The sequence below is a fragment of the Electrona antarctica genome, assembly GCF_951216825.1.
Source record: "Electrona antarctica genome assembly, chromosome: 14".
Lineage (NCBI taxonomy): Eukaryota > Metazoa > Chordata > Actinopteri > Myctophiformes > Myctophidae > Electrona > Electrona antarctica.
In genome coordinates, this window is record NC_136795.1 from 24,093,294 (window position 1) to 24,119,600 (window position 26,307).

At 43.5% G+C, this 26,307-nt stretch overlaps 1 protein-coding gene across 1 annotated transcript; it reads right to left on the reverse strand.

Annotated features, from left to right (window-relative positions):
* On the reverse strand, positions 1–26,146 carry gna13b (guanine nucleotide binding protein (G protein), alpha 13b). The gene is made up of 5 exons (XM_079519694.1): positions 25,737–26,146; positions 14,795–15,021; positions 9,782–9,832; positions 6,872–7,072; positions 1–5,046 (listed from the first exon to the last, which is right to left on the reverse strand). Exons 1-5 carry the CDS (start codon positions 26,017–26,019, stop codon positions 4,675–4,677), a joined length of 1,134 nt encoding a protein of 377 aa, XP_079375820.1. The 5' UTR covers positions 26,020–26,146; the 3' UTR covers positions 1–4,674.
* Positions 26,147–26,307: the final 161 nt, after the last annotated feature.

A 26,307-nucleotide genomic window follows, 5' to 3' on the forward strand; every position in this document is an offset into this window, starting at 1 on the left:
ACACATTTTAAAACTCTGGCAGTCGAGGAACAAACGCTTCAAGAGCAGCAAGATGGTTTCACACTACGGATCCAAATGTTGGTGTCAATGTGCAGTCAGGACTCAAAAAACGTTAAATAACACAGAATTCCGCTGTTAAAACTGAACAACTCACAACCTCATTTTGAGCCTCGGGGTCCATTGGTACGAGAAAATACTGGTTCGGAGCAGGTGGAGCAGCACAATCAAAATAGCCAATCTACAAGCTCATAACGTGGCCCGTCGGAACGCCCTGTGAGCTTGCAGATCAGCTATTTTGAAAGAAAACACTATTACGATGGGAGTATGAAACATCTTGTGCATATCATAGGTGTTGGAAAGATGGAAGTGCTTGAGCCTTCCTGTTGGGGGTCCCACCGTGCCCTTTAAAGTGTACATGGTGGTATAGTGGTGGGGCATTTCTACACCGTCAAGAGCTGAATGAAAACTCACACACGTATAACGGTGCATACAGTGTCTCTGGGACATGACTTCAAAATGTGCCCGGTCGGCAGTTATGTAACGTTACGATGCCTGCGTGCATTTTCAAAAACCCTGCTTGTTCAGCACTGACAACAGCAATTACAGAGTGCGGGCCAACTGTGGGGTGTGTGTGTGTGTGTGGGGAGACAGTGGGACCAGTCAGCACCACATAGTGGATGTAATGCTGGCTGTATTCTTTTTGGAGCCCGGGCTGTGGGCCTCCGGCCAAAAGACGCTGGCATGACGCAAAGTCTGAGTGCAGACAAAGATCGCACACGCACACACACACACACACACACACACACACACACACACACACACACACACACACACACACACACACACACACACACACACACACACACACACACACACACACACACACACACACACACACACACACACACACACACACACACACACACACACACACACACACACACACAACGGACAGACTGTTGGCGCACAGACGCGCCTTTGAGGCCGACGTCGGGCTGAAGGGACAGAAGACTTTGTCAACCGTTTTCTTCTGAGTTAACTGTGCAGACGCCGTGATTTCGGGAGGATTTTCATCCACCGACTTAAACCATAGTGTCGCTTTTCCGGGGCATATATTCGGGCTGAAATAGTCGATCTACAAGCTCAGTGTGGCTATCTGTGATGTGATTCTGTGCTGTGGGGGGCAGGGGTTTCCATCATCGTTATGTACTAGCCTCCTTTTAACTCTTACTGTGAGCTAAACACTGATCCTAAACTTTACATTTGAACATTTAACAAACTGAAATTCATGCTATATCCACTCTAATATGAAGATGTGTAGGGAATGGGATCCACTGCTTTACCAAGACCCACTCCTGTCAAATGTTTCCAAGCAACGCAGCATGGATTACATTCCAGAACACTTCAGTGTTTTCTACCACAGATTCAGAGGCTCAGCGATACATACATTTCCTAAGTTGATTAACCACTTGAAACTTAGCATACACATTCTGGGACCAAACATAGAAAATAGAAATATTACTTCTCAACCAGTCACAATCACAACTGACCCAAACATCTCTGCAGAAACATTCAATCAGCGACAGATATTCAGATATGAATATCAACTCGCTACTGTCACTACTGACTACACAGGCTACGTGTGAGCTTGTAGATCTGCTATTTTCTGAAGGGATTCAGTGAAGAGGGAAATAACAGCAGATCTAGTACAGAGCCCTGGGAGACTACAGCCAAGAGTCAACTCGATAGGGTTTTTAGGTGGTTCAAACAGAACACCACTTCAGGATTATGGCAGAATGACATTTTCTGAGCCACCCCCCGCCACACTGAACCCCTCGAGACCCCGCCCACCGTTACACAAAACCAACGCATGGCGGTGTATCACCGTCAAATCTGCACATCAAGAGGGTGGGAGGCAGCTCACACCTGATTTCATTTGACGTGATTTGTGATTTGCAGAAACCTTGCATCTCCATATTCCATCTTTTTCAGAAATTAATGCCCTATACTATATAGTAGCAACTAGCAATGCTCATCTACAAGCTCACAACGTGTCGTGAGCAGATTTTCGGCTATTTTCGAGCATTTTGGCTTATTTGCCCAATATAGGGAGATCAGGCTGAAAGTGGTTAAGTGTAGTCAGTGCACTTTGTAAATTGTTAACGAATTAAAAGTATTAATAAGCGCTTGTGACTAAATAATAACTCCATTGAAATAAAGGTTATTTTCCCTATATTTTCTGAATAGTAACCGTTTAGGACGTACAAGGTTTCCGCCCGACAGCGCCGATATATAAGAGAAAACAAAAGAACCGTGTACTAAACACGAGACACAGAACATATACTGTACATTATGCATGGGGGGGGGGGTCAGAGGAGAGAAAAGCTGGATTTATTTATGCTTTGGTGAAATGTCGGCACACCGGGAGCTTCGCTCGGTTTACCACTGTCACGAGCTGCGGGACTTCACGTCTGCTATTTACAATTACAATAATTTCAAGGACCACCATAACTCAGTGTACAAGCGGAAGCAAATGGACTCAAGAGTTACAGACCTGTAAGGGTCCATTTGGAACTTGGAAGCCCCTGTAGGAATCGTTAATAAATCGGACCGTTAAGAGGGAATCGTTAAGGAACCCGAATTGTTAAAATCTTAAATTGGCATAGACACTTTCTTGCTGAAGCACCAATTTAGCACGCTCTGTACAAATCTACAAACTGTCACGTCACCATATAACCAAACGGACACTGGGCGGCCCGGTCGGTCATACATTGGCTATTAGTCAGACATTGGCTAATGCTACCAAGTACTACTTGTAGTACTAGCTGGCTACTAGTACTACTATGGCAGCGGTGTCTATCCCTTTTTTTGTCTTCAGTTACGAGAGGGAGATCGCAACAAGAACGGGAGGCTTGGGGGCAGGAGGAGAACAGGTACCTTTTTTGTCCTTTAGAAAAACACAAGCCAGAAAACCAAAGATCCTGGCAGACCGAAGCAGGGAACAAAGGAAACAAGGAGCTTTTGTTTTGTATAGGCCGTATAGGCTAATACGTTATACTCCGTCGTGCGATAATGCCGCGTGCCTGAAAATAGCAGATCTACAAGCTCACAATGCGTTGCAATAGATCTAGTATTTACGACACGCAACGCCATCATACAAGTATAGTATAGTATGAGGCGTTGGACTCAACAGGTCGGCTGCGAAAGGCTAGAGACTGCTAAGCAGTGTGAGAGAGACCTACTACAGGCACATTAATATTGTTAATTCAAAATGATAAAGAAGTGGTCCACAACGTGCCCTGAGAATTGGCAAACAATATATAAAAATAAAACCAAAAAACGAAACCAAAAACAAACACTGTATCACTCTTAGCTCTTGCAAGAGCTACAGCATTTTTGCAAGTGGTCTTAAGTGTGTGTGCGTGTGGTTGTTTGTGTGTGTGTGTGTGTGTGGTTGTTTGTGTGTGTGCGTGTGGTTGTTTGTGTGTGTGCGTGTGCAAGCATCCCCCCCAGCAAACTGTAACAGTGTCTAGGAGCAATTGCAAAACGCCTAAGTGAAAAATGTTTAGTAAATTCATCTATACATCTATTATTGTAACAAAAACCGGGGGTGAAACATAATTCTAAAAGAAAGTTGATCCAAATAAACAAAACGATTACAAAACTAGACGTTAAGCCTGGCACGAATTTCCCTTCAGAGCTGGAGTTCGTTATCAATGGGAGACTTTTAGCATTGTGTGTGTGTGTGTGTGTGTGTGTTAGCCCCGGGTCACTAATTAGGCAGCGTTAAAGAAGGCTCAATCGTGGATTAAGGATTAGTTACAGTGTTGTATAAAGTCCTCTTGCGTCTTTCTAAGTACCCTCCCGCCTTGAGTCGCGGCCCCGTGGACCGAGTGGAGAGGAGGGACGCGGGTGTGAATTTCTTTTTCTTTTTTTTACTTTTAGAAGAATCTCTCCGTGGCAAGCCATGTCAGGAGAAAGGCAAGACGTGTATAATAAAAAATTGAAAACAAGAAACAAAACTCCTCGAAGCGAGAGGGCCAGCGGCCATGACGGCTCAGCGTACTTTAGTCTGTGTGAGTTTCAATGGTCACGTGACACCACCCTTCTCCACATACGAGCGTCTCTACTCCACCTACCTCCACCTCCAACAGTGGTCAGAGCAGCATTGGGGGGAGAGAGGGGGACAGGAGCGTTGGGTGACGGTTGTGGGTAGGAGAAGACACAAAAACCCCAGGGATGGATTCTTCTTCCAAACAGAACACTCCAGGGTGGAGCCGAGGAGCAAAGAAAAAAGGGAGTGGGAGATGGTGGGAGATCATTTACAGTGGTTACAGAGTCGACGCCGCGTTTTAGTCCGGCGCCTGCAGGTCGCCCCTTTTACAAGTCACAGTGTGGAGATCGACAAGGCGGAGAGGAGGCGGAAAGTTCTGTGGGTTCGCTCTGCAAAGGCGTGATGCATTTTGAGCCCTTTCATGCTTCAAAAATAGCCGGTCTACAAGCACGCAATGGGTCGCGAATGCGACCCATTCCGTGCTTGTAGGTTTACTACTCTTGTCGAGCATAGATTAGGCTAGACCAGCCAAACGATCCGAGCAAGAGCTGCACTGTGAGATAAAGAGTTTTAAACTCTCCCCCCTCCTCCCCACGTCCATCCCTGCCCCCCTCCTCCTCTCACTGCAGCATGAGCTGCTTGAGGTTGTCATGCAGGATGGTGTCCTTGACGTCGCGGAACACCAGGCGAATGTTCTCCGTGTTGATGGCCGTGGTGAAGTGGTGGTAGAGCGGCTTCTGCTGCTGCTCGCGCCGCTTGCCCCGGAAGCACTCCACCAGGAAGCGCTGCACGTCGGCGAGGCTGGCCGCGTCGCCGGCGAACTCGGGGAAGTAGTCCCGGACGGACACCTGCTTCACCTTGTCGGCGAGCAGGTCCGTCTTGTTGAGGAAGAGGATGATGGAGACGTTGCCGAACACCCGGTTGTTGACGATGGTCTCGAAGATGTTGAGCGACTCGCTGAGGCGGTTGGTCTGCCGGTCCTCCATCAGCACCTGAAGGGTGGGACAGTTACATTTAGGCCAGGGGGATTTCAACCCTTTTCAAATCAAGGCCCATGATTTATTCGGCATTTGAGCCACAGACTACGATTTGATGAGATTTAGCCTCTCAAACCCAAATAAAACGTAGAATATTTTATCGTTATATCGAATAAGATTTTGTCCACAATTCCATGCTGTATTGATGCGGTACCATAGGAGAGATAACAGGCAAACATTGATCAAAATAAAGATTCTTCTTTTGGTTTCATTTTACACTCTTAAGAGTTTAGATCTATATGCAGGGGTGCCCATTATTATTTTGGGCTAGTACTCAAAGGAGCACCTGGCCATGTAGTTTGGTGCGCACAGCGCGCGGGGGGGGGGGGGGGGGGGGTTCCATGTTTAATTCCAGCGTGTGTAACCTGCATTGCTTAACCCATTCTGGACGGGAACCCCTTTTGGTGTTTTAACTAAGCATTATGTTACACTTTAGCTATTGAAAAATAGCAGATCTACAAGCTCATAGCGAGCCACCTGAGCTTGTAGGTCTGCTATTTTTGAAATATCATAAAAATGCGGCACAAATCTTTGAATATATATTCTTTCAGAGCGAACGTTTTTTTTATTTTGACGTCAGGCCTAAATGGGTTAAGTGACATAGTTTTCATATTATGGTCGCTAACGTGGTTTACAGCTGAGCTCACAATAACTTTCCCTTTCCGTTGTCATTGTAGCTCGTCATCGTAGCTTGTTTACAACTGAAACAGACTTCCTGTCCTCTGACTTCTTTATCAAAATAAGAGCTACTTGTAATGATTAGTCAACACTAGTTTTATTTCTAAGTCTACTTACAGGATGTTAACATCTCATTTGAGTTCCTTTTGAGGAACTCAGCTGTTGGTGCGCAAATGCGCTCGCATGCCTTTGATCTACCGCGCACCAAGCGTTTTGACGACGCATGCGCACTGGCGCACCGCTTGTGTGCACCGCTGTCTATATGGGTCCATTTGGCTACCAACTCTCCATTTAGCTGGGGACGAACTAGAACCCCCTCAAAAACTGGTGGTCCCTGGACCACTGATTGAGAACCACTGATTTCACTTTGTCCACACAAAGCGATTTTTTGAGTGGTGGAGTGCTTTGAATCTAATGCCTGGCCTGTCACAATTAGTACATTATCGCCAAATCACAATTATTTGATATCACAATTATTGGGCATAATCATCATAATCGTTTCCATGTTCAAATATTCATAGATTTTCAAACTGTTTAAAAAATAATTCTCAATAGCTGCTCTACAAGCTCAAAAGACATTTTGAGTAAAATATTATTTAGATTATTAGCACCAGTCATTGTCAGTAATTAATTTGTAAAATAAATGTAAGTTATTAGTCATATCTACCCTGTGCAATTTTTGTTTACAAAGCTGAAAAGGCAAACGGAAATCTATTTGTTATGTTCAATGTCAGTAATACAATTAAATCAATAACAGCAGATCTACAATCGCAGTGTGGAGTATTATGAGCTTATAGACCTGCCATTTTCAAATAAGCATAGTGTATATGTCACAGTATGATTGGAAAACTAGTCAGATTGAAAAAGGTGTGCTTGTTTTCTTCGAGTTCAACTGCTGTGCTCCCCCACGGCACGCCTCCGTCAGTTAAAACGACTGCACCTTTTTCAATCTGACTGGTTCTTCAATCATATTGTAACATAATAGTATAATGGTATAATAGTCTTAGGCTTTCAGGTTAGGGATAAAAATAACAAAAAAATCAAAGAAGAAATTCATAAAATTGCATGCGTAATATGCGCGCGCCCGTGCGTGTGCACTCACCTGGTCGTACTCTGAGGAGGACACCAGGAACAGGATGGAGGTGACCGAGTCGAAGCACTCGAACCAGCGGCGCCTCTCGGAGCGCTGGCCCCCCACGTCTACCATCTTGAAGGGGACGTTCTTGATCTCAAAGTCGTACTCGTGGATGCCCTTGGTGGGCTTCCTGGCCAGCAGAATGTCCTGCTGACTGGGCAGGTAGTCCTGCACACACACAATACACATTTTAGGATGGCACTGAAAATATCTGAGAACAGCAGAAACATAGCTGATCAAACGCGTAGATCAGCTATTTTTCAGTCCGTGACATCACCACACAATCAACTCGAAACCCCCAAACCCCCCAAAACCCTAAACCTAAAACTCGGGGAAACCCGAACCCCCAACAACCTAAACCTAACCTCTTTTTTTTATCTCAACTCTAACCTTCCTGAATCTCTTACTAAATGTGAACCCATTTCTAAACCAAGCAATTGAGACGATTAACCATCTAAGTCCATACTAATTAATTATCCATCTATCTTTAAATGCACCAAGTCTCTGTCTGTACGTACGTGTGTAATCCACGTAACTCGAGAACCATTCACGCCACCAACTTCAAATTCGACACACGTTCCACACCACCACAGGGGGTGCAGTGGCCGGTGTTGAGTCGGTCGGACCCACGGTTGACCAGAACCGCCCCAAAAAGGCCTCTGCCCAGGGTCTGGACAGGACCCCTGCCCAGTGTCCATATATGGAGCTGGCCTGTTCTGACATCATTCTGACGTCTGCATAGACTCCATATTTGGGCATGCCTGACAAAGAACTCCATATACTGTATGGGCATATAAGGGACACAGACAAAATATCTGGGTGGGGCATGCATTTCCAACTTGCATTGTTCCAAGTAGGCCAGTGCCCAACGGGCACCGCTGTAGAGGCCCCACGGGCACCGCTGTAGAGGCCCCACGGGCACCGCTGTAGGGGCCCCACGGGCACCGCTGTAGAGGCCCCACGGGCACCGCTGTAGAGGCCCCACGGGCACCGCTGTAGAGGCCCCACGGGCACCGCTGTAGAGGCCCCACGGGCACCGCTGTAGAGGCCCCACGGGCACCGCTGTAGAGGCCCCACGGGCACCGCTGTAGGGGCCCCACGGGCACCGCTGTAGAGGCCCCACGGGCACCGCTGTAGGGGCCCCACGGGCACCGCTGTAGAGGCCCCACGGGCACCGCTGTAGGGGCCCCACGGGCACCGCTGTAGGGGCCCCACGGGCACCGCTGTAGAGGCCCCACGGGCACCGCTGTAGGGGCCCCACGGGCACCGCTGTAGAGGCTCCACGGGCACCGCTGTAGAGGCTCCACGGGCACCGCTGTAGAGGCCCCACGGGCACCGCTGTAGGGGCCCCACAGGCCTAACAATGTGTCAACTTATTTACAACCTGTATATTGTTGCTGTACGGGAGAAACCTCTAATCTCCATATTAAAACATTTTTGCGTTGTTCCGTAAATTACCTCCCTATTTGATTATATTACAGCAGCATCACACAAAGCATTACAATTAGCAGATCCACAAGCTCCAAGCTTGCTCACCTTTTCATTTAATCCTGAAAAGTTATGAATCAGAATAAATAAGATGCAAAGGGAGATTTGCATGCCTAAGCATGCAGGGATACTTCCCATAGTAGTCACTTCACATGGAATGTCCCCATTCCATTCCATTGCATATCTCACATACCGGAGCACATAAACAGACAGGGGGTGGTGCTACGGAGTGTGTCCTGTGTGTGTGTGTGTGTGTGTGTGTGTGTGTGTGTGTGTGTGTGTGGAGATCAGGCAGCATCACCCGCTTAAGCCCCATTTCATACTTTGTTGTACGATGGCGCTGCGTGAAAACTCCTCACAAAAGGTTTGGAAACTTAAACTTAACCTTTACATTGAGGTGTAACTTGTAAGGCTCGTGCAATCGTTGAATGAGCAACACAGCTAAACGTGTGGGAAGCGTCCCCCAAACATTCTTCAAAATCCCCCAATATGGGTCTATTGGTAGCCTCTCGTTTTGAGCACGGGGGAGTTTACAAGCAACGCATTGTGAGCTTGTTGGGAGCTTCTACATTTTTGCAATTTTGGAAAGTTTTCAACAGTAGTAACCACTTGAACCCCAGCATGACTATTCCGTCACATCCCCATCACACTTAAAAACTCCTGGCTGAAGCATGTCAGTCAGTGCGCTGGCTGTTATACAAAGGGGACACATTCCTGACATTCCAGACACGGGGACATTACATCCGTCACGCCTGCATGGAAAACGACATCAGTGACATGACCAACATCTAATGACGTTACGCATGGGCAAAAAGGTTTCTTCCTGAACCAACCGCCTACTGACTTCTAAAGTCAGAATGTTTACTTATTGGCGGTGTGCACAACAAATGTGGCCGTTTGTAAGATTAGGTCTGGACTGGAGACAGACCCGACAGACAGACACAAGCCCTATTCTAGTCCAGTGATTCTAAAACGTATTTATGTCCCCTACAAGACTTGTGTAAAATGAAATAAGACGATCTACAAGCTCACAACAATGTGTTGCATTGCGAGCAGTTAGGGGCTAAGTAAAAGTACTATTTGCCTCTGAAATGTAGTGGAGTAGAAGTAAAAGTATAGAAAATACTCTAGTAAAGTAAAAGTCCAGTATCTAAGTAAATGTACTGTATAGTCTCTGTCTCTCTCTACTGTGACAATCAAAGGCAAGACAAGAGCACAAAAAACAACATTCTCTCTCTCTCTCTCGACTGTATTTCTCTCATCTATCTCACACTCATTCATTGAACTTCATCCTTTTCAGTGTTAATCTTGTTGACTAAGACTAAACGACAAAGGTTTTTGTTATAGAATGATTATCAGTGTCATTGGTGATGGCTGGGGGGAACTTACCGACTGCCCGAGCTTGTCCAAATTGTCCAGGAAATACTTGACCGACTCCCCCTGAGAAACAGAGAGGGAAACCCTGTTAGAGCCATGGAACGAGATATGAACCAAACAAACAGTTATACAGTGTATACATGGAACTGCACATGTACAACCAGTGTTGCCAAGTTTGCGAATTGTAAAGTTTCTGTAAAGTCGCTTGGTTGAGGTTTGCAGTTTTTTGGGGACTGGTTTCTAAAGTGTTGTAACCAGTGGTTCTCAAACATTTTATACTTTTAATGTCACAAATGAATTAATTCAAATGTATGCGTGTGACATCATCATCAAACCCGGAAGTTATGCAAGAATAACTACAGAGTGGCAAAAAACTACTTTCTGGCCTTGACAGCCCAAACATCCAAACAGAAAAGTCCTATCTGATTGCATTAAACAACATTAAACAATGTTAAACTCACTTTGACTGTTGCTTTGCCACTCGATTTGCAACTCGATGTTCCATTCACTTTAAACCCTCTATTACAGATTTCTCATATATGTGTGGTTATTTCTACAGCTGGGTAATATACAGATAACTTGACCTTTGTTATGCCATTTTAACATTCAAAAAGCCATTCTACAAGCTCACATTGTGACCATTGACAGTTTTTAGATTTAAAATATTTAGTTCTAAAGGGCTTCATTTTAATGTGGGGAGCTGCATTTTCTGCCATTGTGCACTAGGCTCAAGACCCAAAAAAGAAATTAGATGTTTGCCCTGGATCTACAATACCAGATCTACAAGCTCAGTGAGCTTGTGAGCTTGAAGATCAGCTATTTTCACTACTACTTAAACATTTGCTTTCCAATTTATGGAATTTGTGAAACAGTGCACTAGACTGGCCAAGAGCGGCGCCACCATATTAACTGTTAACCTCAGTTCATCTTGTTGAATCTGAATCATTCATCTTGTTGAATTTGAATGAAGATTCAAAATGTATCAAATGATATCCAATGCTGCTGGCAGTAGCAACCTCAGTGAAACTTACCACAAATGCAGCAGCATTTTAAGGCATGTAAACCCCCAGGTAAGTTTCACTTCCTCTTTGTAATGGCTCATCATTTAACATAAAACAAAAGGATTTTCTCCGAAACCGTAGCTCATGGGTTGCCAAACTTTTCAGCCTGTAACCCCCCAAAATAATTTGCCGTAAGCTGCCGTAAAAAAAGGCGAACTAGCGTAAGACCCAGCGTGCATGCTCTGAGCTGCGGTGCGCTCTGGATGGAGTTAGGTAATATTTCACCTGTACCACTAGTTATTGGATAGAATGGCATTAGATTCTTTAATACTTTTCTTCATTGGTTCAATATTGATAAGACACTCTACACACTACAGGGAAATCATTTAGGACAGTGGTTTTCAACCCTTTTCATATCAAGGCCCAGTATTTATTCATTGTTTGAGCCACAGACCACCATTTGATGAGATTTAGCCTCTCAGACCCTAACCTAAACTATATTTTTCCCACTATCCATGCTGTATTGATGTTGATCTTGTAGATTATATTAATGCAGATGTTTAACAATAATTTAACTCTTGAGAGCGTACAATGAAACAACATGGATGGACCCGTAAGGGTCTATTTGGTTTCACTATACAATCTCAAGAATGAAAGATCTTTAAGGATCAATTTGGTTACCAACTCTCCATCATTTAGCTGGGGACCACCTGGAACCCCCTCAAGGACCACTGGTGGTCCCCGGACCACTGGTTGAAAACCACTGATTTAAGAATAAAGGTACAAAAATGGAGATGCCGAACTGCCGAAGTCAAGGATATGATACAGCTGCTGTGTCCAAGTTGTATGAATGTGAAAATACTACTGCCAAGTGCCAACTCTGTAAAATGTATACAAAAGAAAATGCCCTTACGGCCATCCCTGCTACTGAGTAGCAGCTAGAGTCACCACGACCCAAAGCCACTTCCCGTCAACCGAGAGCATGGCTGAGGTGAATCACTCTCTCTCACACGCAACATTTAAGATCACACACAGGTTTGTGTTTCTATACTAGTGAGGACATCAAAAATAAATACCTGAAAATAGGCCAAAGAAAATAGCTGGAAAAAAGCAGATCTACGAGCTCACAATGTGTCGCTCTGCGACGCGGTGTGTGAGCTTGCAGAAAACTCTAACCCACAACCCCCTAAACCTAACCTCGAAATGCCTGATCTTAAACCTAAACCCAACCAGAAGTTTTATTTTTTTTGAGGACCAGGAAAATGGGCCTCAGTCATGTATATATATATATATATATTTTTTTTTTGCAAGGACATTTGGTCCTTACACATATAGTAATATATTAGTACACCACACACACACACACACACATGACAAGGAACAGAGGCCAGGCATATAGAACAGATGCAGGCATTATCAGAGGCTCGCTTAACTTATGAACACAAACAGATGAATGAACACACACACACGCATCGAAAATAGCAGATCTTCAAGCCAGGCTATTCTTGATGCATGAAGTGAGTCATAGTGAGTCACTCTGCAGCACACTATGAGCTTGTAGATCTTCTAATTGTACAAATCTTTTGAATATATACATATTTTAACTCAAATATCTACTTCTGATAATATCTAACTCATTCCATGCTACGGGACGCCTTTGGACGCCTCCCCTTTAATGGGTGAAATAGGAACAAGTTGACGAGGAGAGGACAGACATGACATTGCAGAGACAACACTGAGCAACAAATGTGCACAAAAGCCCCAACCTAGGTTCCCAAACTTTTCAGGCTGACTCGGTTCCATAGATAAGTGCTGTGAAAATAGCCAAACTACAAGCTCACAACTCCTCGCACTGCAAGGTGTTGTGAGCTTGTAGATCGTCTATTTACACAATGCCTCTTTCTTAAAGGAGAATTCCATGCTAGAAGGCTTTCTTACCTTTATTTGTAGTTGTTACGTCCAACAAAAATGTCCAGGTGTTATTTTGTGCAAAAGTGCATTATTGGCTATTTCCCCATATATAAGCCCTCAATGGGGATTGGGTATATACAAAGAATATTAGCGAAATAGCGAATTAGCATAACACCCCATAGCCCCATTCAATTCAATGCAATTCATTGAGGGCTTTTGCACAAAATAACACCTGGACCTCTTTGGTGGGGACGTAACAACTACAAATAAAGGTAGTTGTTACGTCCCCCCCCCCCCCCCCCCCCCAGGGTTTTACAACTTTGTCCATCTGCAACACTGACCTTGGTGCAATACACACACACACATTTTGGATCGTCACCAATTAGCTGGTGTGGTCGTTGTGACCGGGAGACAGCTGTCAGCAGCAGCACAGCATTAAGGGAATGTTATTTACTTCCCGGCAGTCCTCACAGTGTGCTGTAATCAATGCCTTCACGCGTGACACTCTCCGAGCTTCAACACACATCATGTACGTGAGAAAGGCAAAGTGTTGTGGAAGTGAGACTGATATTTTAGCAGAAGTGAGACTCCGGTGTGACCGTCACAGCCATGCTGTCTGCTGATGTCACCTCCCTGACCATGCGTCATGAGGTCTAGATGACTCCGCTTACAGAACACAACACACCCCTTAGACCGCTTGGGATTTGAACCCCGGACCAGACACCGCAGGGAAGGGTAAAAAAAAATAAGTGTCTGTGACATCATAACAGCAGAACTGACACATACATCACTCTCACTCTTGTTTTGTTGTTTCTGATGCTCTTGATGTTTATGATTGTTGTTTTTAACCCGTCTGTAAAGCACTTTGTAACTATATGTTTGGAAAGGTGCTATATAAATAGAATTCATTCATTCATCAATTCTTATTTATGCATTGTTGCTGCTAACTGTTTGGGTCAGAGACCTTAAAAACAGTAATCGAATAAATAATAAATAATGGTCAACCCTCAGTGGGTTGACCAATCATTCTGAACTTGCACATGGGCACTGATCATTAGCATATGAAGGGACTGATTTTCCCAGGCAACGACAGATGATCATATTTCTATATTGAACTGAACTCCCGTCCCTCCCTCATCTATTCACGTCTATTTTCTCTCCTCAGTGGGTTGACTAATCGATGTGAAACTACGGCCACGTGCAGTGAGTGACTATGCAGATTTTTCACTTTCCCCAAAGTTAACCGTTTCAGCGCTAGCATTTATTGAAAAATTAGGATCTAATTCACGCCAGCATTTCTTCCAGTCGAGCTCTTATTTTGAAAAGCCACAGTTCCAGTCTACCGGAAGTAGATTATCCTAGGACGCTCAACGGAGCCGAGACAGGCCTTGTTTACAATGTGAATCCAAACCGGGGCTCTGGAGAGCTCCACATCCCCGGCTTTGTGCCGTCAAAGAAAAGCTGTTTTGACCAAAATGCCATCTGGGACAAGGAGTAGGAGATACAGGCGATTGAAAGAAATGGATAGAATGGATTATTATGGCGACGACGATCTAAGAAGGACAATCCAGTGCTGTGCTAACAACATAGCTAGCTAACCGGCTAATGTAAGTAGCTATGGCAAGTTATGGCTCGATCGATCGAATGCACTATAAAAGCGCAATTGCCATTAATCAACGGCAATGGCGTTAAGCGTTAGTATCAAAATTAGGCTTCAATTTTACTGTGGGCTATGGGGGCCAGTGTGTAGTTTTACTGTGGGCTATGGGGGCCAGTGTGTAGTTTTACTGTGGGCTATGGGGGCCAGTGTGTAGTTTTACTGTGGGCTATGGGGGCCAGTGTGTAGTTTTACTGTGGGCTATGGGGGCCAGTGTGTAGTTGCATATAGTTGGAGCAGGCAATCAGGTACAAAACGATTAATGGCAAGTAAGTTAATAAACAGTAAAATAATGTCAAGACATTGGGGTCAAATGTCTGCACCCTCACAGTGATGTCAGGATCATTTAGTCCGGATAATATTTCTAATGCTGGGAGCACTGTTTTCAGGTGCAGATCAGTAACTTGTGTGTGCACAGACAGACACACACACACACACACACACACACACACTCACCAGCTGGAACTCCCTGCGGCGGTCGTAGGCGTTCTGGATGCCGCTGTCGGCCCACAGGGCGCGGATGGAGGGCAGGTAGTGCTGGAAGACCTTGCTCTCCACCATGCCGTGCGCCATCATGGCCGAGCGAGTGTCGAACGCCATCATGGTGTCCCCGTGCCGCTGGTTGGACGGGTTGCCCCACGGGATGCACAGCTTTTCCCTGGCGTCCACCAGCACCCGGACACCTGGAGGAAGAGAAGAAGAGGACGAGGATGAAGACTATTGACCATTTGTTTGTTGACTAGAGCAGTGGTTCTCAAACTTTTTCACGTCAAGGCATCCCCAAATTGAAATGTATTTTGCCACGGACCCCTCTCTGAAAATGTGTTGTGCCAGGGAACCTTCCAGAAGAAAAGATTTGCGTTAAAACCAATTTATAAAAAATGTTCCAAACATGATATTTTCAAAAGTATCGGTCTGTGCTGCGAGCTTGTAGATCTGCTATTTTTGAATAGCCAACGTATAAATGGATAAAGTAGTCGCAATGATTGTGATGTTATATTAACACATTTAGAACATCAGAGATGGAGAGGGAGAGAGAGACGTGGAGTGATACACAATAACATCATATGGCTATAGTTTACTTACTATAAGCATTAGCCTACTGTATAACTATGTGTTTGTTGTATTAAAAGGTGTCTCTGTTCTTTTGAACTCTATGAGATTGTATCTGTTTCTTGCAGAGTTAAAAAATAACTAGAAAGTAGGTAGGCTGATAAGTTTTATGAACGTTTGCCATCTGTTCTCCAGTTCATATTTTAACAGACAGATGAACAGACAGACAGGCAGGGTGATACAAGTAATGGTTCGATCCATTTAAAACAATGACTCAACTTCCAACTGGTTAGCCTTACAACCATAACAGATCAGAGCTTATTGCTCCAGAGGCAAGATGTTTAAGTCACACAAACTAATGAGGGAATGATGAGCAAGTCAATTAGATTAAGGTCAGATTCATTTTGTCACTCCTATCCTATATAAATGAAAGTTAGATATTGATGCCACATTTTATGCTAGTTTATGACACTGTTCAGCGGCTTTGCGATCCGGAGGAACTGGAGGAAGCAGATCGAACATTGAGGGTTCCGTCACATTTGGAACAGTTTCCGGAACCGGTTCGTCACACTGTCAGGTTCTCAAAGGACCACCGTAACTCTTGTGTGTACAAAAGAAATGCAACCAAATGGACCCATAACTACGAAAAGTTAAGATTTGATAAATGAGCGTTAATCCAGAGTTTTTAAAAAATGACTTTATTTTAGCTTTGTCACTAGCCACCGCTAGCATCCATTGAAGGAACAGCCAAAGTCCGAAATCCTCCGTTCACGCGTGCAGCTCATAATAGGATAAAGTACCATGTTCTGAGTTTAATAAAACATTAATTTGAGCTGCTGCTAAAACATACAATGGATCGGACGCTAAAATACGTCCGTGATGCTTAGCAAAACATTGGTTATCAAAAAACCAAAACACGGCTTTTCTATTTTCTTATTTCGTCTATTTCTCTGGCACTTTCCACCTACTATGGTAACCGGCGTTCAAGGTGTTAAGGAACTGGAAAGGATCCCATCCTTACTGTTCAGCCCCAAATTCAAATGTAAGACAAAAAGCAGTGCATCAACACAGATAGCTCTGACCACTGAATACAATAGCTGAAGACTGAAGTGCTAACAAAGCTGTCTTGTCTTTGCATACTGTACAAGCCTTGTCCTCACACCATGACGCTTTAGACAAAAAACAACTGACTTCATCCTTAAAAAAAAAGAAATTCAACCATATCTTAGAATTGATCCTCACAAATGGTAATTATAAGATGTCTGTTTTTGACTCATGTCTCATTAGAGGGCTGTGGACAGTTCAAAAACCTGCCTACCAGTGACATCATCGATGGGGATTCCAAAAAAAAGAAACTACAGCTCTTTCTCTTCCTGGAAAGTTAGCATGCCGAAATAGAAGCCATTGTTCTTGCATTAATACAAAATAAATAAAAAAGTGTCTCTGCCCTCCTCTGAGACAGAGTATATAGACACAAATGGTACCATATCATGAGGGGGGTGAAGTGCTCCTGTCCTGCTGTCTTTACCTACCCCACACACACACACACACACACACACACACACACGCAACCTCAGGGCGGCCATGATGTCTGAGTGGGTAGGACCGCTTCACCCCCGTATCCCATCCCATCCCACCCAGTCCATAGTGTCCCTGGGCAAGGCTCCGACTGACTGCTCCCCTCCCCGGTGTGCTCAACATGACCATCTGATAAGACATGAAGCATGGGTGAAGCTGAAACTTCATTTCTCCTGTGGGATCCTTAAGGATCTACATCTACACTATAGAGCAGGGGTTCTCAACCTGTGGGTTGTGACGCCACTCACTTTCTTCATGTGAGTGGCAAAGGGAGTTTAACATAATTTAATGCAAATCAATTTATTTTTTGATGTATTGGCTGTTAATGCCAGAAAGTCGTTTTTTGGCACTTAGTAGGCATTACTGCATAACTTCAGAGTATGATGATGCTTTCACATACACATACCCTCTATTTTCACTACTGTTTTATGCGGCCCTCTTGTGTGATGAAACAGGGCAATCATTTACGAAAAAACATTACAAAAATCACACCCGTCTGAAGTGTCGTTGTACATCATCCAATAAAAAAATGAGTATACTTCATGAATTAATTTGTCAACTTATGTTATTATCTTTTAACCATGATACAATGTTTTCAATTGTCTCGTCTTTTGTTGCCAAGGCTCTGGGTGCCAACGCAGAGAAAGACAAGACTTTGTGTTTTCAGTGTTAAACACAAGAGGGCGCTGGTCGCCACCACCTGAATGATCCTCGGTTGCTAGGAGACATACTACAGGCAGAATCTCCACCGGCCCTAGTGTTATCGGATTCAGAAAAGGGGATTTATCTCTGAATTATTTTCCCAGACTGTGTTTTGGGTCAAAACAAGCTTTTTTTCCATGGCCACCAACTCATGAACCAATGGTCGTGTGATTGATTTGTTTTTCTCTCTGTGAGAAAGGAGACGTTCCTCTGCCTCCCACATGTAGCTTGCTTTGTTTACATCCTGGACACATCACGCCTGCAGAGGCTCTTAAAAAGAACGCCATTAACCTTTTCCAGGTCCAACAGCCACACACACTGTGTGACACTCTGTTTACACTGAGTCACTCACTGGGACATTTACAGCTGCACAGATTCACACCTGCTAGTGCTGATCATGTATATGTACTGTACATATTCTCTCAAAAGATATATGTACAGTATATATATATATATATATATATATATATATATAATTTATATATATATATATATATTTTATAATATATAATTTATTTATTAAACTTTTTTTTCACCCAGTGCCTAAGCTTTTGTTTTACGAAAATAATATTCCTTATGATAAGAGTCAGGTCCTAACAACTATACTTACTTAAATAGTTATGTATAGTCAAGTACAGAACAATGAAAAGTATAGGATTGGGATGTGTACAATATTGAAATTGTGGCCGATATCAATTGATACCGATATTGCAAATTAGGCCTACTGAATGATGCACATATTAGTTCAAACTACTTAAAGCTAGCAAAGATGCAACATGATTCTTTACTGAACACTTTTCCAAGCTTCCCCAGACAACACTGATTAAATTAGCAACATTCAATGATTATCAATCATCACAAAAGGCTTTTTCGACGTCACACTCAATCCAATACAAATAGGATGAACGATCCCCTCATCCCTAGTATACTATTAGCAGATGCTCTTAATCCAGAGCTCCTTGCAAGAACACCACACGGTAATACATCAAATGCAGTGTGACAATCCCGCCAGGCTATGGGATTCACAATCAACAGAACAACACTTATTGACAATATTTCTCAAGACTATTCGAGTGAAAGAATTACGGTTGAGTGGCCTAGTAAGGTTTTGGGCCACCACAAAAACATCAGAAGCGCGCGCGCACGCACGCACGCACACACACACACACACACACACACACACACACACACACACACACACAGAAAGGAACACCATTCTAACTACATATTTTAGTTCAGGTCTTTAGTCAAGGTCTGTGATTTACATAATTTTCATACGCATCAAACATTCAGTGATCACTCGTGCCCTGTGTGGATAAATGGGGGATGAAGAGATCACTCCCATCGGGATAGAAAGTCTTGTCATAGAATAAAAGTGATCACTCACAACAATAACTTTGTAAACTAAACTGCTTTTTTAGGACTATTACAAGATACAAGATTTGTGCTAAAATGTTCAAACTCTTTCACATTTTCTATGAATGTATTTTAAAAGAGCCGAACAGTATATAGGGCCTATATACATCGGCTCTTTTCAAATATGCAGCCCAACAAAACGAGGAGTTGTTTAACGACGTACTCTACTTACGAGAGAAAAAAGTCGGCTTCTCCGTCCCGGAGAGCACGACGGGTGCAGATCCCATCTGCTGACTGTAAGTTCAGTTGACGTTACTGTGTACTGGTTTGTCTTGCGCCGATTTGAATGAAAACACCGGCGTGCAATTATACTTTATATACGGATCCCGACAACAGTGTTGACCTCAACGAGGTGAAAGCAAACTAGCAAAGCTCAAATCAAATTAATATAAGAAGGTTTAAAGCAACCATGACAACTCTCCTGTGTATCCCATTCCCCACACGTGGATAAAGAAGAGAGAAAAGTAGGAGCTGTTTATAAGTGCATTGAGTGTCGCTCCTTAATATTCCATTCAGCCAAGACCGGTACATGCATCTGCTTCTGCTAAAACTCTGATGATTGTGTGTAAAAAACAAATGATCCGTTTGGTTAATTTTAAATGCACTGAGGAGACGAGAAGAGACTAGACCCTCTTCTGCAGCGCGCAGCCTGCAGGGAGGCTCTCTCTCTGTCTGTGTCTCTCTCTCTCGCACACGCTTTAATCATAACATGGTAATTGGTCAATACGTTATATTATTTCTATATAGTCCACATGTATGTCTGCCTGGCTGGGTCGGGTCTCTCGGAATGTCGGAAATAATCTTAAAAAAAAATTCCTTGCTACCCATCCTTCCCGCGAATAAATAAAACAAATATATATAATAAAATAAATTCCCTACAGACTCAGACTAAAAATGACAGCCAACCGGAGACCAAACTATTCGTTTGTTAGGCCTTAACGGATTCATCTAACAAAATCTCCAAGAAAATATTGATCGTTGCAGCCCTACTTTTATGCCCCTACATACTGCATTAACATGAAACTCATGCACACATGGCATCAACGCATGGTGTTGTGTGCTGGCACACTATACACTCTGTCCTTCTTTTATCTGTATTGTATTGGATTGTATTGTACTATATGTGTCATTGTATGTTTAGTTTTACTACCATTTTAAGAGCCTGCTCAGGGACTACAGATGAAAATTAGCTTATGGCTAACTCTGGCACATTTACATGGAAGTGAAAACTGAAATGTTGATTAATGAGCATTGTCCCTGTCAAATAAATAAATAAATAAATAAAATAAATAAACTAGGGGGCTAGGGGCTATGCGGTCGTTTCTACTAGGAGAACATGAAACTAGGGGGCTAGGGGCTATGCGGTTGTTTCCGGTGATACCACAACTCGGTGCACATTACCACAGCACCGAACGTGAAAAACAGGCTGATCCTGTACTACAGTGCAAGTAGTCAATGGAGCAGCGGGAGGACATTTGAATATCACAGCTCTGAATGTGGGGAATTCATTGTGTGCCGCAGCTTCCAGGGTCACTGGCTGTTGTATTGTGAAACCTATTCTAAATCTACTCGTATTAGAGCAGCATTTCTCAACTGGTGTGTGTGTGGGGGGAGGGGGGACGTGGGTCACAAGATGCTCTGGCAGAACAAGAACTTTACTTTAATAAGGCGATATTGTGTTACTGGGGGGAACTTTCTGGGTAAGTCTGTGATTTTCCAGGACCCACAGTTTCATGCACCCCCATTTGATACCATTATTTTTGTTCTGGGACCCCAATCTAGACTGAAAGGTTCTTCACTGTTAATTTAACTTCAACAGTCCACAAATGGAACTGTCAGCTGAAACAAACATGACTTCCTTTCTGAGCTGCAGTAACTCTTGGTGCTACTGCTAACGGCTGAATATTTCAGCAAATGAGTTTTGAAAATATTTTAAACATTCAGAATCAATTGAGCCCATTGAGATACACAATATATACACCCTCATACACCATATTGTCTACATTTATTTTATATTATATTAATCAAATGGGCTATAAAGGTGAACAAAGAAGAGGTAATCAGAAGCGATTTGATGGGAATCACCTTGTCTGGAGAATGGAGATCATGTTTGATGTCTGTCTCACTGAACATATGGATCATGGATGAGGGACAGACAGTCAGGACACATTTTAAACCCATTTAGACCCGAGGACAATTCTACAAATGCCTTCTAAATCCTGTTTTCTGAAAAACCCATGTTTCTATGTCAGTCGTATATGTAATTGGCCGCCGACCCCCATCTGAAAATATGTTGTTCCAGAGACCCCTCCAGAAGCAAAGATGAGTTAAAAACTTCACTGTGAAAGAAAATATATTCAAAGATTTGCGCCACATTTTCAAAAATAGCATGCCGCACTATGAGCTTCTAGATCTGCTATCTCTCAATCGCTAAAGTATAACATAATGCTTAAAACACCAAAAGGGGTTCCTGTCATTCTCGACATGCCATGGGAAGAACAACTCCACACAGAAAGGCCCTTTCCGCGCCAATGATGATGACAATGATGAGAACACGACCCCAGCGTCCCTAGCGGGAATCGAACACGGACGGGACCTTCTCTGTCTAGCTGTGAGGCGACTGACTGCACCACATCAATTATTTGACACCATAATTGGGAGCACCAGTGCTACAGTGTAAAAAAGTTCATTTTGAGCCCTACCCAGGGAACTCAAGGGTCGTCAGGGGGTCCCAGGACCCCATGTTGAGAACCAGTAAGCCCCAATACCCCGTCTATAGGACGAAATAAACAAGTCTTATTCATTACAACAATCTCTTCTACACTAATCTGTTCCACTTCAACTAAACCAGACAAGTATTCCCAGATTAGATTTTCCCAGGCTGTAAACTATTGCTAGAGAATTAGCCCATGTCATTCATTCAAATTTTATTTTCAATCGACACTAGAGCACAGTCAACAGACAGTGTGAGCAGTAATTAGTAGAAAGACATTAACAGTATGGACATCGTCCCTGTCGGGCAGAAAATCTCATAGCACCATTGTTCAACTTTTTATGTTTTTTTTTCCATCATAACATTAAGAACGGGAAAGCATCCATGTTATGTATGTATGTATGTATGTATGTATATATATATATATATATATATATATATATATCATCTCTGTCGGATGGACACCTGTTAATTTTCAGGATTCAAATTCAAAAGTAGCAGATCTACAAGCTCAAAATCGAGTTTGAGGATCTGCTACTTTTGATGCATTTGTGTGACACGCTGTAGTATGATGAAGCAACTTTGGGAATAATTTAGGAAAAATAGTTAAAATAAGGAGAAAGGTTTCTTCTGATATATAATATAATATAATATAATAATAATTATAATAATATAAGTTGATAATATAATACAATATATAGCAACATAGGATTTTCAGAAAACTGTTAGGGTTTAGACAGCTATTTTAGAATTGGCTACAGGTCATAACCTCTTCCTATAATTGTCCCTCACTAAAGGTGGCCTTACACTAGCCGATAATCGGGCATTTGAAATCTGACAGCACCACACACTACAGGATAATCGGAGCGGGGGCCGAGCAAATATCAAACATTCTTGATGTTGATCGGGCCGATCCCGATCGCGCGCGGGGGGTGCCCGATTGAGTCGGGCACCCCCCGAGCGTCAAAAATGCCCGATTATCGGCTAGTGTAAGGCCACCTTTATTCTCATTACAATATGATGATGACACCATTTCTGTCTACAAGCTCATAACACGTCCTTGCAGGTCGGCTATTTTCACGATTTCGTTACATTTCCTGAAAAGAAACAGTTTTGGACATAGGTGGTTTCCACCCAACAATGACAATATGCACGTCAAATTTGCAACAAAATGTGTCAGCAGCAGTGACGGCTCAGTGACAGGGTAGAGTAAGATTTGCAAAATATTTGCAGCCAAATATCAGCTTTTTGTGGCTCATACAGTGAATGAACATGGAATTGATTCAAAAATGTTGCAGGTGCTGCAAGACTGACCACAATCCATTTTGTCTACCTTGAGTACCTTCAGCATGACACCATGCTACTATATCTGCGAAGCACTCAAACTTTTAGACAGTTAACTTAACACCACAAAACCTCCAATCCAACACAGTCACTTTTGCGTACATCAAGAAACGTGACATTTAAATTTAAAACTAGGATAATTTTCAGTGTTTTTATTATGTATCTGTCCTATTCATCACCATAATGTGTTATTGCAGATTAAACATTAAACATGTTGGCCGCTGGCCGGTAGAATGTTTTGTCTACCAGACATTTAGCTGGCGAGTTAACAAAGTAAATTGGGGACACTGCAGGAAAATGAAAGTAAGATTTCAATGATTCTGTATGATCCTGGATGATATCATTGGCATGGAAACTCCCCAGGAGACACTGACCTACAAACAAGCAGAAACACTCAAACTCAGCTCAAATGATACTAAAACATGTCAGAAAGTACTGTACCTCTGATTCAATAGAACTGATTGTTAGGAAAAAGAAAAAAGTTCTGCAAGGGGTTAAACATCTGTGGAACTTATGTTGTGGCACAAAAACATCACTAATGTAACCAGCTGAGAGCTCCAAACCCACTCTTTCAACAAGACACTACACTACATGCCACCTATTACAAAGCACAAGGTAACTCCAATTCTGTCCTGTGCGACAGGTGAACGTACAGCTGACAAGTGACATGACATTATGGATAATTTTACAATCTATATAAAATCAGTCAAATTGTGAGTGAAAAAAAAACATTAACTTTAATTGAATCTGAGATAATTATATATCATAGAATACTTGATAGGCAAAAAGCTCAAGATGAGCTTTAAAGCCTGCGTTACAGTAAGTTGCGTCGTGTTGGTGTCACACAAGAAACATAGCAGATCTACAAGCTCACAATGCGTCGCAGAATGACATGTGTGTTTGCATATCTCTGCTATTTGGTGTTTGACACCCGCACAATGTATAAATCACACCATATTCTAGCTTGGGCAAACAGACCTCCCATATATGAGCGTTTGTTGTGAATAAAAACATTTGCCTGCAAGAATCCACTACTGTTACCATGCCTAAATGACATGGCGAGTTGTGTGTCCTACTCTTTCACACGCACACCGAGAAGATGTCTAGAAGGTTGCTGCTAGTTAAACATCAGTAATTGACTTGGGTAGCATCAGTAAAGCAAAGCCTAATCATTTAAGCAAATATGACTTTATAATCACCAACAGCAAACCTCCAAATTAGTGTTAAGGTGAAGGAGAATGTAATGTATAGGAGCTACTTACAGAAACCTGACAAAAATATTAGGTTGACAAAAGTATTCTGCCTGCAACTTCAATCATCACATCAATCCACAACTTGACCCGTCCCGGCCGAAACCACACCTTGACCCGTCCCAAAACCACACCTTGACCAGTCCCGAAACCACACCTTGACCAGTCCCGGCCGAAACCACACCTTGACCCGTCCCGGCCGAAACCACACCTTGGCCCGTCCCGGCCGAAACCACACCTTGACCCGTCCCGGCCGAAACCACACCTTGACCAGTCCCGAAACCAGCCCTGGGCTTCAGGAAAAAGTTGTTTACTTGTGTTAATACCTTGCTGTGTATAAGCCAGCTCAATGTGGGGTCAAAAGACCCCCAGGGGCTCATTGAGAGGGTTCCCCAGTTAAATGACAAAGTTAATCTTAACCATTCCAGTTAATCTCTAGACAATCTCTAAACAAAAGGAATTTTAAGATTGTGGTCCCACCGTCCCAGAGATAAAAAATAAATAAATACAAATCAAATCTTAACAAATGGGGGGTCCTTGAAAGTACAAAGACTGAGAATCATTCATATAAGCAAGCAGCATCTGAAGAACTTAAGATGTCTTGACAGTCTTTGAATCAAACATCAGATCATGTGTGTACATCTCTCCTCACCAGCCCCATCGTAGACAAACACAAAACATGGGCGTTTCTTGCTAGCCTTAGTAAACGTTACGCCCGAGTTGGAGAGCTATTGCATTCTGTGACTCCAGAGCTTTGTGCTGTTCAAACGGGCTTAAAGTTGCCCATTTTCAATGCGCTCTGTCATAAATGAAATGGCAGTTTAAAAATACATTTACAATAATAAAAAGTGTGTGTTGAATAATTTCAACACACAGATAAAAAACGGAATAAACAATTCAATACAATGGCAAGAAACGCAACACCTGGCGTCACAGAATTCAGCGGGTCACCAATTAGGGTACAACAACAACTTCGTTAGCCTAACTTTACGGTTAAACCCATTTTTCTCTTTGCACTACGAAGCTGTCGCTATCCAAAAAAAAAGACAAATGCCATGTATCTGACGCGTCGCCAGCTCGTACAAATATGTATATATATATATTTTTTAGCAACAAGTGACAAAAACCGACATGTTTTGGGGGGACGCAACTTAGTGACGGGACGACTGTACTCCCCCAGTTAGCATGCGTTGCTAACAACTTCCCCCCGCAGCTTCGCGACTCTCCCAAAAGCAGCGACCCAACCCCGGGGCCTCCGTTAAACCCTCCCAGGACCGGGTTAACCCCGTGTCCCGGGAGGTTTTAACGGAGGCCCCGGGGATCCCCCCTCTCTCTCTCTCACCTTTGATCACATTACTATAGATCGTGGCTTTGAACTCCTCCTTGGCCCTCTGGTCGAAGTCCTGGCCGTGGATGATCCGCATCTGCTTCAGGAAGGTGGACTTGCCGCTCTCGCCGGCGCCGAGCAGCAGGATCTTGACGAGCCGCTTCACGTAGGTCTTGTCGCGGCCCAGGCACTTGTCGATCTCCCGGCTCTTCCTCAGCTGCTCCGCCTCGCCGCTGGTGAGCAGGCAGTTGGGGAAGCACGCCGAGAGTACCGAGCGCGACGGCAGGAAGTCCGCCATCTTTGAGGCAACTTCATGGGTATTTTTACATGGAGCTGGCTGCTGCCTCTCTCTTTCTCTCTACACAACACACAACACTGACTGATGCTCTGCTCTGCTCTCTGCTCTGAGTGTGGACCGGGGCCGCGCTGCGTGTGCCCGCCTGACTGACTGTCTGCTGAGTGCCGCGGGGACGAGCACGTCGTGGCCATGAATGAAGGGAGCGCGCGCGCACACCCGGGGTCGACTACTACTACTACTATAATAACATAACAACAACAATACATTATAATAAAATGTATACACAAC